General features: G+C 47.9%; 1 protein-coding gene across 3 annotated transcripts; it reads left to right on the top strand.

The window, feature by feature from the left end:
- The first annotated feature begins 71 nt into the window (after window positions 1-71).
- On the top strand, window positions 72-13,941 carry RNPEPL1 (arginyl aminopeptidase like 1). Of its 3 annotated transcripts, none has more exons than XR_016469692.1 (11): window positions 72-941; window positions 4,708-4,848; window positions 5,064-5,212; window positions 5,371-5,487; window positions 6,412-6,647; window positions 8,334-8,447; window positions 9,131-9,243; window positions 9,498-9,606; window positions 10,383-10,610; window positions 10,785-11,039; window positions 11,591-11,720. XR_016469692.1 is itself a non-coding variant. In XM_090147471.1 (11 exons), exons 1-11 carry the CDS (start codon window positions 219-221, stop codon window positions 11,480-11,482), a joined length of 2,091 nt encoding a protein of 696 aa, XP_090003597.1. In that variant the 5' UTR covers window positions 72-218; the 3' UTR covers window positions 11,483-11,538. The 3 variants fall into 3 exon arrangements, 2 of the variants coding, with proteins under 2 accessions (XP_090003597.1, XP_031459372.1); XM_090147471.1 differs by lacking the exon at window positions 11,591-11,720 and adding an exon at window positions 11,465-11,538 and having other exon boundaries at window positions 10,785-10,927; XM_031603512.2 differs by having other exon boundaries at window positions 73-941; window positions 10,785-10,927; window positions 11,591-13,941.
- Window positions 13,942-13,979: the final 38 nt, after the last annotated feature.

The raw sequence follows: 13,979 nt of genomic DNA, 5'->3' as shown, positions 1-13,979 counted from the left end.
GCGCAGGCGGCGGGCGGCGCAGAGCGGGGCGGGGCGGCCCAGCCCACGCAGCCCCTTCCCCCCCCCCCCCCCCCCCGGCCTGTTCCGGGCCGGGCCCTGCGCTCCCTTCGGCCCCTTCTCCTCCCCGCCCCGGCCGCTCCGGCCGCCGGGGCCTCCCTCCTCCCCGCCCGCCCATGGATTTCACATAGCGGCCGCCTCCTCTCCTCCTCCGCCGCTCCATGGCGGCTCCGGCCCCGCGGCCGCCCGGCCTGTGCTGCTGCCGCAAGGGCTCCGCGGGCGGCCCGGAGGCTCCGCCGGCCCCTCCGCCTCCTCCTCCCGATCCACCGCCGCCTCCGGACGTGGCGTCGGCCTCCAGCTCGCAGCTCTTCGCCCTCCGCCACCTGCACCTGGGGCTGGAGCTGCGGCCCGAGGCGCGGGCGCTGGCGGGCTGCCTGGTGCTGGAACTGTGCGCGCTGCGCCCGCAGCCCTGCGCGTTGGTGCTGGACGTGCACCCGGCTCTGCGCGTCCTCTCGGCCGCCTACCGCCGCGCCCCGCCGGGGGAAGCCCCCTGCTCCTTCGCCTTCTCCCCCGCCGAAGCCGCCGCCGCCGCCTCCTCCTCCTCTCCTGCCGCCCCGGCCCCGCCGCCCCCTCCGCCCCCGCCGCCGCCCTGCGCTCCTCCGCCGCCTCCGTGCTCCGCCGCCGCCGCGCCCTCCACCGCCACCTTCCTCTCGGCCCCCTGCATCGCCGCGCCGCCCGCGGAGCCGCCCGCCGGGCCCCCGCCGCTGGCGGAGCCGCCGCTGCCGCTGTTCGCCCGGCCGCCCGCCGCCGCCTGCCCGCTGGGCTTCCGCGTGGATCCCTTCACCGACTACGGCTCGGCCCTGACGCTGTCGCTGCCCGCCGCCCTGCAGCCGCACCAGCCCTTCCAGGTCATCGTCCGCTACACCACGGCCGACGGCCCCGCCGTGAGTACGGGGATCAACGGCGGGGAGGCGGGGAGGGGGTGCTCCGGTCAGGGCGAAAGGAGTGGTTTGGGAGAGCCCTGCAGCCTGGGGCAGACGGGCTCAGGTTGTGCCAGGGCGGGTTCGGCTTGGCTGTCAGCAACAATTTCTTCTCCGTAAGAGCGGCGCTGCGCTGGCAGCGGCTGCCCAGGGAGGCGGAGGGGGGTCACTGTCTCTGTTGTAGGGGCGGTGGAGATGCGGCACTGAGGGCCGTGGTCAGTGGGGATGGGTCGATGGTCTTTGAAACCCTGAAAGTTTCATGAAGGAACCGGTGTGTTTTGTCTGCTCGGCGCTTTATTTATGGCAGGAAGGCTCTGAAGCTCATTGGCTGTTGCCGTGCTCTGTAATCGCTCTCAGCCTGGCTGAGCCGCAGCTCCCTCAGTGCACGATAACGCACTTTGCCCCTCTTGAGCGAGTAGCTTTATTTTGGGCTTCTGCTGGGATTCCCCAGCACTGATGCCAAGGGGCAGCCTGCCCTGCTGTGTGCAGAGGGAGTCCTGCCACTGCCTCACCACCCGTCCTATCCACGTGTATGTGAGGATGCTGGGAGCTGAGCCCTTTTTCCATTCCTACAGCTCACCCCGCTGCTCTTTGATCCGCTGTGAGCTAATCTTCGTTCTTTTTTGCATCTTTACTGTGGCTTTAATAGCATATAGTGCTAGTAGCTAATAGTGCTTGGCTGAAACGAAGCTCCGAGGCCTGGTGTTGGAATTGTTGCTGGTTATGGAGCAGGGCCACACGCTGCCCTTTCTGAGTGGTGCTGGGAAGCAGGAGCAGGCACGCTCCGACATAGTGCTGCATCTCACAGCCTGCCCAGGACTGCAGGTTTTGGCTGGCAAAATACTTGTCCCCAAGCAGCACCTGCTCCAGCCCTTCATGCTGCTCGGGGCTCGCTGGGTTATCTTTTTAGCTCCAGAGTCATGCGCTGCTATTGTCATGCTGTCTGTCAGCGCCTTTCCAGCCTCGCGCTGTGTTAACAGCGATGAGTAACACCAAATGTGGAACAGTCACCTCATGCACACGCCTGACCTACGTGTTTCTGTGCGGTCCCTTTTCTCTCCTGTGGGTGAAGCAACTTCACGGCATCACGCCTCTCATAAAACTTCTGTTCCTCGTTCCTATGGAGTGAGGAGCTGATGGTTTTGGTTGTGTGATGGATCCTGGGAGACAGAGGGGAGCTTAAACCTGACTTCTGTAGAGGGTTTGGGCTGCCCACGTGCAGGGAACCATGCATCACGTCCTCTGTTCAGGAGCGAGGCTTTGCTGAGCACCGTGCATCCCATGGTGCAGGTGTGTAGGGAAAGCAGCAGCTCCTCCTTGTGCTGACCTCCTGGCCCTGCGGAGACTCTTTCACAGTATTTTTGCTCTCCTGTCCTGGAGGGAAAAATACACACCCATCTCTGACCTGCTTTGCTGCACCTCCTATTTGGCAGCGCTCATCTCAACACGGTGCTGTTTTCTTTCCATGACAACCTTCAGTGCAAACCCTGCTCTGTGCTGCTGTAAAAGTGAGTGCGCTTCCTTGTCACTATGATTTAGCAAAAAGGGCAGTGCTGGGAACTTCCTTGGCAATCCATTTGAGTTTTCCCAGTCTCTCGTGACTTGCTGTCTGGGTCCCATCGCATCCCCCATGTCCCAGCTGCACAGGACGCTCTGTAGGCAGTCACTGCTGGCCACTGTGGCACCGCCGCTCTCCTCCATCAATAATGCAGGTGGAAACATGGAAAGACTTTAAACTTGGAAGAGGTTCAGCTGTTTACTTTTGTCGCTTGCCAGATCGCGATGCTGTCATACGCGTTTCCTCAGCGGAGCACGGTTGGGATTTGGTGATGCACCCATGTGCTGCTCTGCCCCACAGTGGCCCAGCTCCCTGCCCCCACAGGCTGCTGATCGCACTCCTTTCTGGGCTGCAGCCTCTGCTCCTCATCCCCAGCCCTGTCCAGCAGCACGGCCGCTCTATTTATATTGCAGATCTATTTATATTGTTTCAGGATAACTTTAATCATTGTTCCAAGTGCATCTGGAAAGAGAGGCGGAGGATTGCAGCATAGCTGCAGGCATTGGGAAACAGGGGAAAAAAATACTTCATTCTCTGCAGACTTTTTCCTTTTGGCCCGTGGGGCTTCTGCTTCATTTAACCTCAACCAAATGTCATAGAAAGGGAAGCACATTGAAGGGAAAGTGTTGTAAATTCTTGGAGCTTCTTGTAAACAGGCATTAATTTCTTAGCTCCCCTTTGCTTCCTGCTTATGTTTTCTTCCTGTGCTGGTCAGGGCGCTTCCCCTTATCTCTCTGCTCTGCAGACGTTGCTGTCAACCTTTTTTCTATCCTATTCTGGGGTTGTGCTTAGTTCTGGCGGTGTCTTATCTCTCTCTGCACTTTGTTGGCCTTAATGTTGCTCAGAAAATGAAGGGCATGGGGCTTTCTGAAGGTGAGTCTCTGCTCCAAGGCTGATGTGACAGGCTGCTGGTCCCACCTGTGCTACCAGCACAGAGTGCTGCTGGGAAGAGTGCTTTTCAGTGTTGACACTGGGGCACATCCTGAAGAAGTCACTTCCTGAGCCTCCTTCCTGGGTCATTAGAATGCTGTTACCTGGGTTAAAGCACAGCACTTGTGTATGTATGTGAACGTGTGTTCTGGTGAGAAGCTTTGTCTTCAAACTAAGTTTTAATGAGGTATTTGTCCCTAATTCCCTTCAGAAACAGCTGTATGTTTCCTTTCTGTCCCTTGCACCCATCCCCAGGGGTTGTGCTGAAGTGGGTGATTTGGGAGAGGAACACATTGGCATCAGAGGGGAAGGGTCTGAAGGCAAGGGAAAAAGTTAAAGAGTAACTTTATAGGGCAGAGGGAGAAAGGGGAAGCTTTGCCTTCCAGAACACAGATTAGTAGGAAGCAAAACTGTAATATGCCATTAAAATGAGAGCTGAGATAGTACCCTGGCTTCTCTCTGTAAGCTCTTCATGTCTTTCTTTTGAAAACAAGAGCCAAAGGAGTGTTGGCACTAACTGCTATTCCCCAAGTTCAGATTTATTGGCCGCTTTGATCTGAGAATGAGTAGACTCAGAAGCTTTATTCCTTGTGCCCGACTGTTCCCAGGACTTCAGGCAGTTCTGACTTTATTGCAAATTTCACAATGTTTGTTATTTTCCATAAAAGTTCAGCTCCAGAGCTCTAGGATTACAAGAAAATACTTACTTGAAATTGTTTCTGTGATTTGAGATTGTTTCTGTGCTTCAAAGTTAGAGGCAGGGAGCATGTGAAAGCATAAACATGGCACTCAGAACGGGAAAACCCAACAGGCAAATAACTGCCCTTCTTCGTATGATTCTTAGTGAGTTCTGATGATCTGCTGAGGCTCTGACTTATGATTTATTTACTGTTTGATACTGAAAGTTGACACACTCAGTGCTGTGGGGTTTTTTGTGACCACTCAGAACCTCATCGCTCTGTATGAAGCAGCCTGTGGTGCTACTGAGCAGAGATATTCCTGATGCACGCTGACTCATTTTGTGCAGTGTCAGAATCGCTGGTGCTGCAGCTGGGAGGGCAGTGTCAGGGTCAGAGATAACAGTGTGTACACTGTTCAGCCTCCGGTTGTGTTGGTTTTTGCTTGCACTACGTGACCCCTGCTATTCCTGTTCGTGTTGGATCCTCTTGATTTTGGGGTTTTGCTCTCTGACGGTTCAGACTCGATCCTTTTCCCTCACTTCTTCTCTCAATGCTTCAACAGATCTGGTGGCTGGACCCAGAACTGACGTACGGCAACGCCAAGCCGTTTGTCTTCACGCAGGGCCACTCGGTGTGTAACCGCTCCTTCTTCCCCTGCTTTGACACACCAGCAGTGAAATGCACCTATTCTGCCACCGTCAAGGTCAGTGACAAATTGGTGTAGCTATGAGAGCTTAATTGTGAAAGCATAGTTAGATTGTATGTGTGTATGTCTGTTTAATATAAAACGTTCCTTACGATATTTAATGGTATAAAAAAAACTACATGCGTTACCATACATCAGAAACAGAGAGATCTGTGCTGTAGTCCTTCAGCCTTGGTCTCCCATCAGCTGGTGTTACCATGTCGCTCTTCCAGGCTCCAGCAGGCATGCAGGTGTTGATGAGCGCCACTCAAAGCACCTTCTTAGAAGACGGAGTGTATCAGTTCTACATGGAACATCCAGTTCCTGCCTACCTCGTGGCCCTGGTGGCAGGAGACCTTATACATGCAGACATAGGTCCAAGGTAAGGTTTGCAGCTTGGCCTAAAGAAGGCTGAAGCCTGATGCCAGACCTTTTAGAACTATGACCATTTGCGGCCACGCGCTGAGGAAGCAGGCTATTATTTCTGAGAGATAACTCCGTTTGTTGAAGTATCACCTGATGTTTTCTGCTTTCTGACAGGAGCAGAGTGTGGGCAGAGCCTTGCCTGCTGCCAACTGCCATCAGCAAGCTTTCTGGCATGGTCGAGCGCTGGTTGACTGCTGCAGAGAGCCTGTATGGCCCATATATTTGGGGAAGGTGAGTTTCATAAGTCTCCTAGGAACGTGTGATGGGAACAAAATAATAAGAACGAGGACCATGGGAGCATGGAGGTATTTTGCTGGTATGGTGAGCAGCACTGGGGGGTTCTGAACAGTTGGCCTTCCCTGAGAGTCAAAGGTGCTGTCTTGTTTTATATCTATTGCATTGTGCCTGAAAATGCTGAAATGATTCATTATGGACTTAGAATCTTAGCTCCAACACTAATAGTTTCTGTAGTTAAGCTTGATTATGTCTTAAAAGAGAATGCTCTTGAGAGTATTTTCATTCTTCAAATTGGAGCAAATGTTTGCAAAGGCTTCCCACACTTATTTGCTAAAGGTAAGCAAGAATAGGTGTGGTTGTTACTCTTTTAATTTTGTTTGAAATGGTCTGAGAACAAGGCCTGGTATGAAGTGCCAGTGCTGATCATTGGTGGAGGAACTCAGAAAACCAAAGAAATAGTATTGTTATGTTCCAGTGCCGTTTTGCTGGCAATGCAGGAATCAGTTCATTGCCTCCATGCTTCCCAGCCTCTGTTTCCTGGGGGCCTCTGGGGAGTCATGAAGATCTGCATCTGTATGTGGGCAGTGTATGTAAAGTTCGTGGTTCTGGCGGTCAGATACACAACTTGTGGTGAGTTTGCATGTGTGAACAGAGTGTGGTGCTTCTGGGAAGGGCAGGACATGCTAGAGCTGAAGGCTTCCAGCCTTATGTCCAAGCATGAGCAGCAATTTGGCCTAGGGAACAAACCTGTGGTTCCCAGTTTAGAAGAACCAGTGGTCTAGAAAGTTGTTCCTGAAGTTTCAAGACCTCTAAGAAGAGCTTTCTGTAAGGGGGAAAAATATACACGTATATTTCTATGTAAGTCTTTTGAAGTAGGTGTAATTTACCGCTGTACTGTTTCTCTCCCTTTAATTTTAGATACGACATTGTTTTTCTTCCTCCATCCTTTCCTATTGTTGCCATGGAAAACCCATGCCTGACTTTCATCATTTCTTCCATTCTGGAGAGCGATGAGTTTTTAATCATCGATGTCATTCATGAAGTTGCCCACAGCTGGTTTGGAAACGCGGTCACCAATGCTACATGGGAGGAGATGTGGCTGAGCGAAGGGCTGGCCACGTACGCGCAGCGCCGGATCACCACTGAGACCTATGGTAGGAGAGGATTTTCCTTCTGATGTGTGCAACCAACAATTGAGAGCTGCTTCCTTGGGAGCTCAAAAATATGTTGGAAGCTGTTTTTTTTTTTTTGTTGTCGTTGTTTTTCTGGAACGTTAGCGGTCCCAAACTCTGCTTTGAACATCAGGGATGCTTACAGTTTGTCTCCACCTGGTCAGTTGGTAGTTAATGTGGGAAGGAGTGATGGTAGTAGCCAGTAAATGCAATACACACAACTAGTAGCTGTCTGCTGAGCTACCAGGGGCTGCTTGTAGGATTGCAGAGCTCTACTTTAGCTGCTTGTATCAATGAAATTAATAGGTCAACTGCATGGGGTACCATCTATAGCAACTGTAAGTAGTAAATCATTCCTATTGCTTTTTGTTTTTTTAATTTGAAATGAAATGATAGAAATGTATGTTTCACTAGTTTGTCCCATTATGTTCTTAAAAGCTTGTACTGTGTGTATTTTCATGTGTCCTATGTAAATGATTTTGTTCTACTTCACCTTCCTGGAAATGTTGGCAGCAAGTGCGCTTAGGAGAGTATATTAGCTTTTAGTCATGTATATTGTTTTTGGAGATGATGATAATGAAATTTAGAGAAAGAAGTGCTTGTAGCAGCTATGGAGATGTTACTCTGTGTTTTATGTGAGCTGCTTTATGTTGAGTAATTCTCAGTGGTCAGGACTTTTTCATACCTCACATTGTATTCTATATGGGAACAATATGAACAGTTCAGAAGATTCTGAACTGTTTTCTGTCCCATCTCAGGCCGTATGTCTGACATAAGGCAAGGTCCTCATTTGTGTCCTCTTGGAATTCAGGGCTGGCTGTTTCACTTCAGGAAACTAAGCAGTGCTTTTCTCCATGCCACTCTGTAACAAGCTCTTTTTGCATTCAATTTTGTTTCAAGTACAAACTTCTGATCTAAATCTTGCCATTTCTGACATCATTTCTGGCATATCTTCTGCAGTTAATAAAAAGGCATTTTTGTAATGACATTGTTTACAGAAACTGGAGCCCAGTGACCACTGCACCTCTTGGATCTTGCTTAATCCTCCTCCCTGCTTACAGCTTGAAGTAATTGCCCTAAGCACTAGTTATTCTGCAGTGTTCTTGTTTTCTTTTTGTTTCATCTACCCATTTTTCTGCCAGTACAGATTCTTCTACCTTCCAGATATGTCCTGGTCCTTACTTCTCATTCAGTTTGTATCAGATTTCTCTGTATACAGTGAGACTCTGTGCTTGTATCTATGTAATAAGCACTATTCTTGAAGACTTGCTGAAGAAAACCAAAACGTTAGTGGTCCTAGATACTTACCTGCTGCATCTGGAAATGTCTTTTCCACAGTGTAACACATCTGCAAGGCGTAGGAAAGATGACTTGACTTGCCAGTGTAGTGCAGCTAGTGGGGCATGAAGCATAGAAAGTTCTGCATTGTAGTTAGAAGAGCAGCATCCCCAGCTGCACCTGTAAGAGAGGTCCTACTGAGTGGAAGGTGAAACCTGTATGATGCACTGTTACGAACTGCAAGGAGTTGAAAGGAACTTGCACTCAAATTCTGATGATTGTACATTACTGAGATTCTCTCTTGCTGTTGCTGTCTCAGTCATCTTTATTTTGTACCTGTTCTAGTTCTTCAGCCACTGTCCCATGACTACCGTGTTGTTTCTTGGGCAGGAGCTGCTTTCACGTGCTTGGAGACTGCGTTCCGCCTCGATGCTCTCCACAGACAGATGAAGCTCCTTGGAGAAGACAACCCGGTCAGCAAGCTTCAGGTTAAACTGGAGCCAGGTATTTCTTTTGGCTGAAAGCATTGTACAAAATGTCTGCACATCTGCACTGTTGGATTGCAGACCAAAATTATGTTATTTAAAATGCCCTTTAGAAAATAAAGAAAAACAAAATACTTGTGTGTAAACTAGTCTAATAGGAAGCAAGGAAACTTGCATTGAATTTTTCTTCAAAATGGTCTAACTCATCTTTATAAGTACATATACAGATGTATACTTGGTCTCCCCTTGAGTGAGCTGTGTGCTGGTGAAGGCTGCTTGATTGTCCCTTGAGCAAGATATGGAGTGCAGGATTGATGGTTCTCTAGTTTTGTCATCATCACTGGAGGTGTGAAGCAGTCTTCAGTCTAGATGATATATAAACCCCAAATGCATGTGGGGATACTGAATCTGAATGGAAGACTGTTGGAGGTCTCAGAAATGGAGCATAGTATTGTTTGCTTTATATCGTTATATTTGAAAACATACAGTGTAAGTTTGACTCTTAGATTGCTTCTGTTATTTTACTGCAGTAAACTGCTTCTGTTATTTTACTGCAGTAAATTACATGTACTGACACAGGCTTGTTCTGTTTGTAAGTCACTGCATCTTGACTCTGAGATCTCTAGGGTGTCTTTGCATTATGACTGGTTGGACATCAGTGTTCTTGTTGCACATTCTTATAACACTATCTTTTCCTTCCAGGTGTAAATCCTAGTAATTTAATGAACCTCTTCACCTATGAGAAAGGCTACTGCTTTGTTTACTACCTGTCCCAGCTGTGTGGTGACCCAGGACGCTTTGACTCCTTCCTCAGAGTTAGTGTGCATGCACATACGTTCCTCTGGAGATTGAGAGTTGTCACTTTTCTTATTTGAGAGGGAGAAGGAGAATATTTTTTTTGATTTATTGTTTTTTATATATAAATATATAATTTTTTTGAACTGTCATTCACCTTTCTGAGTGCTTCTCCTCACTTTTTCGTCTCTATTTTTTTAATGGTATGTGTGGTTCTTCGTTGAAAAGAAGCTACCTTCCTCCTAACTGTCATTTATCCCTTTCACTGTTTCAGGCCTACATTGAGAAGTACAAATTTACCAGTGTTGTGGCTCAAGATCTTCTGGATTCCTTCCTGAATTTTTTTCCAGATTTGAAAGAGCAATGTGTTGAGAACAAAGCAGGTAGGATGCAGTTTACTTAGTTAGATATCAAAACTAAGAAGTCTGGATGATAAATTTTGTACTTGGCTGCAGAAGCAAATCCTAAGGTCGAGGGAAACAAAACACGTTGGCAACAGCCATTCATCTATGGTACAAATGGTTGTCTTGTGTTACTGTTACCCTCTCTGTCGTGAGGAATGAGAACGTTGTAAGTTGCTGACCATTTTGGCACTGATCATCTGAGTGGCCCTTGGTTAACTTTCATTAGCTCACCTTTCACACTGCAGAGTGATCAGTGTGTCTGGAAACCAAATCCTGCTAAAGCTTGTTTTGGATTTAGTTACCGATTCTATAAACACGTGGATGAGGATGAGTTTAGGCAGTCCTCTCATCTCTTTTTTATTTTTATTGGGGGAAACATGCTTCACGTTTTCCAGTGTTCCTCAAAATTCAACAAAAGAGAAATGTGCCAAATCTGCTATTAGAACATGATTTGATCACAGATACTTTTTAGCCGTTCTGCCCAATGAACACATGTGTTTTTCTTTTATTTACTCACTGTAATGCTGAGCTCTAGAAGAATCATGGTTAAATTTGGTAGAGATGTTGCTGTCTCTGTTCCAGATGGAGCACAGGCTTGATGAACCTAACACTGTTATATCACTGTAACTATGGGTTGGTCTGATATGCTACTGTTAGAACCTCTCTTAACTGTGCTAGAAGCAGTCCCGAACCTTGAGACAGCCAAGCCATCTGCAGAGACTCCTGCTCGACATTTTTGGTGCTCCTCATTCCAGGACTGGAGTTTGAACGTTGGCTCAATGCTACAGGACCTCCGTTAGCTGAGCCAGATTTATCTCAGGGATCCAGCCTGACCAGACCAGTGGAGACGCTCTTCAAACTCTGGACCACTGAGCCTCTGGATTTTGATGCTGCTGCAAGCAGTGCTGACCTCACTAAATGGAAAACGTTCCAAACTGTGCTCTTCTTGGACAGGTTGCTGGATGGGTCACCTCTGCGCCATGGTGAGTACTCTGTAAGGACAGTGGAAACGTATTCCTGGAATGACAGATTGTATTCTAAATAGCCCTACTCTGCCTTGGTGCTATCGCTCACTTTCTGATGACCTCCAAACTTGACAAAACAGGTCATCGTTGTTTTTTGTTTTTTTTTTTTCTCTCTGTGTATGTTCTTTTCAGAGGTGATAAAAAGGCTTTCGGAATGTTACTCCTCTCAGCTGGACTCCATGAACGCAGAAATCCGCATTCGCTGGTTGCAGATTGTAGTCCGCAATGACTATTACCCAGACCTTTACAAAGTCCGTCGCTTCTTGGAAAACCAGGTACTAACTGCTGGATTAAAATCACTGCACCTCTCAGTGCATGAGACATGTGCATGAGACATGCGACGTGAAAGACCTTGGAACTTCTGCTTCCTGGCCAAGTGTAGACCAGGTGTGTAGCGAAGGGGCCGAGCACGGCTCACCTGCTAGTGGTGGGGAGGAATGGGCAGATGGAATTTGAAATGCCTACAGATAGTCTGTGCTTTTCCAGCCTAACTCAATGTCCTTGTCCCAGCTCTGCCCAGTGCGTTTTTGCATTGCGTTATGGCAGCCCCAGCGTTTCCAGAGAAGAGTTTTTTACAATACTAAATCATGTGATTGTTGGAATATGTACCCTTCAGACAAAGCTAGTGCTCAAGAGATTCCTTTCAGTGTTTTTTATTATGCAGGAGCAAAAGGTTAATGCATGTGTTCTCTGTGGCCTCTTCTCCTTGGCCTTGTAAATAGCTCTGTTCTTTGTGGGGAAGTAGCTCAGTCATAGAGAGTAAGTGGGTTTTGATTATCATTTACATCAAACTTTGCATTAAACTTCTCTAGGGACTTTTCATCTTTTGAAGAAATGTGTTGCTTGGATTCACTGAGGTCTCTTGGAATACGCTTGTAGGAGAGCTGAACCTCTTGGCTTTTACTGGAGTGATATTATCCAGTTTTCCTTTTTTGCAGATGTCTCGGATGTACACAATTCCACTTTATGAGGACCTTTGCACTGGCACGCTCAAGTCTTTTGCCTTAGAAATTTTTTACCAGACCCAAAACCAGCTGCACCCCAACTTGCGGAAAACCATCCAACAGATTTTATCACAGGGCTTAAATCCACTTCCTGCCATAGACACTACAGCAGGCACTGCAGACACACCAGCAATGGTGCTCGAGGACAAAGTCTCAGAGGCCACAAACGGTGCCATTTCACTCAGGGATGTTAATGTGTCTGCTTAGATCACCAGCTCACATCAGCCACAGAGCCTGAACGTGGGGACAGGATCAGAGATGCCAAGTGTCGCCTCCTTTCCCTCAGCCCTGCAGCTGCAGTGTGTTGTTGTAACTGGATTTCTCTTCCAAAACACGTAGGAAATGTGCCTTCAAGTATCCAGTGTGTGACGCTGCCAGGCTTCGGAGATCTTCAGCTGTGGGATGGATATTTGGATTCGGTTTGTGCTGCACATGGACTCCTGGGCAGTTGCCTTTGCGGGGAATATGGGTAGTTCTTTTTCCTGAGGCTCTTCTGGTTGGTTTCTCCGAGGTTGGTTGTTTGTTTGTTTGTTTTTTCCATCTGAGGTCACCGAGGCATGTCCTACTTGCTGTGTGTACGTTGCTGAGGAGTGTATGGGTGTCAATCTGCCGTTATCCTGATAGTTGGGCTGAAATTTTGCAGACTTGGGAATTCTCAGCGGCAGTAGATACGTTTTCATGTCATGCTCTTACTGTGACAGAGGTATCATCATGTGGGAAGCAGGGTCTGATGCTCAGATAACTAAGAAATGAAATAGCTCCTGTTTCCCTCATCCCCCTACTCCAGGTGGCTAAAGAATGATAATGCTTCACATATAGATATGCTTTTATACATGTAAAGAAGAGCAGGGAAACCTTATGATGGATTTGAAATCCTTCTGTGGTTAACCCCTCGCTTTTCCCTTTGCACTCAATGGGACAAGCAATAAAGAAATGTTTAGGCTCGAATTTTCACAAAGTTAAGTTAGGTGCCCAAATGCCATCCATTCTGGTACAAACTGGATGCCTAAACCTTTTTAACTGTTTTGACAAGTCTAACTGCAAGCTTTGGTAGTGTCTTAGCGTGTGTGTTCATCAGACACACTGTGTTTTCTCTGTTCTGTCCTTTTCGGAAAAATTAACAGGACCTTTAATTGTTTTAGATCCCTAGCATATGGTGGGCCTGTAAGTCAGCCCCGGAGATACCCACACTCAAATTCTACTGCCTTGAATAATATTTGCCTCTAAAAGTTGCCCCATCATATGGAAATCCAAGGGAAGCACTCTTTCTTGATATGAAGCCCCACTTGATTTGAGTCTGTTTTCTGACTCGTGGTGGTGGCAAGATGCCATTTTGTTTACACAGCGTGCTTTTTCTCTTGATCGCTGGCCAGGCACTCAGGATGGAGAGGAGCTCTTGTCTGTGCCGTTTGGTCTCCGAAGCGCTGAAGGCAGAGCATGGCTGGTATTACTATCACACAGTGCAGGTGATGATTCTTAGACTCTGTGCCACGTTCTTTTAGATGCGGCCAACTGCGTGCCTCTTGGTGAGCTCCCAGTGAACTTCTCTGAGCTGATGTATCAGCAGGGTAGTGGATGAGTGTGAATGCAAAATGAAACACTTTGCAGATGCTCAGCTAAAGGAGGTGTGACAGAGAAGCTGTTATATAAATTCTAGCACTGCTATGGGGATCTGCATAGCACAGGGAGAGGGGAAATTTGGGAGATTTCTTTTCACCAAAAGAATCTGTTTACACCCATGTGTGGATGGGGACTTAGGTGCTGTTACTGGATCTGCGTTTTCTGGCTTTAAATTAATTTGGACTTCACCATAGCCTTAGCCTGGGCTGAACTGGGACGAAGCAATAATGAACTCAGGCCTCCTTAGTGCTTCATTAGTTTTCAGAACGGGGCATCAGCATCGCTGGGCTTCTGAACTCCAAGCTCTACTCTGTGCTTGGTAAATGGCTTACCTTTTTTGTTCTGTCTTGTTTTCCCAGAAGGGACAGAGAATGACGTTTTTTGTACAGATCTCTTTCCTCTTTTTGTTTGTTGCTCTCTTGATAGAAATTTGTGTGAGCTGACTTTCCAGTTCCTGAGTTGCACTGCTGGTGCTGTGTTTCCTGGACCCCCTGTGGGTAGTGGCAGCCTGGCCCAGGCAGTGACCACAAGCATCCTTTGGAATCCCAGGCCTCCGTTTTAGCACGTTTTATTTTGTGGGAGAATGTATGTGACCCTGGTGGGAATTTTTAATTTACATGGATGCCTTATGATGATTGTCAAATTAAACTACGCTTTGTGACAAATTTAGCCTTTTTGGGCTGTTTTTCAGTGTCACTGTTAC

Source organism: Phasianus colchicus, chromosome 10 (genome assembly GCF_987193195.1).
Source record: "Phasianus colchicus chromosome 10, bPhaCol1.hap1.1, whole genome shotgun sequence".
NCBI lineage: Eukaryota > Metazoa > Chordata > Aves > Galliformes > Phasianidae > Phasianus > Phasianus colchicus.
The sequence above is the reverse complement of the archived record's forward strand: the minus strand, read 5'-3'. Positions and strand labels throughout refer to the sequence as shown.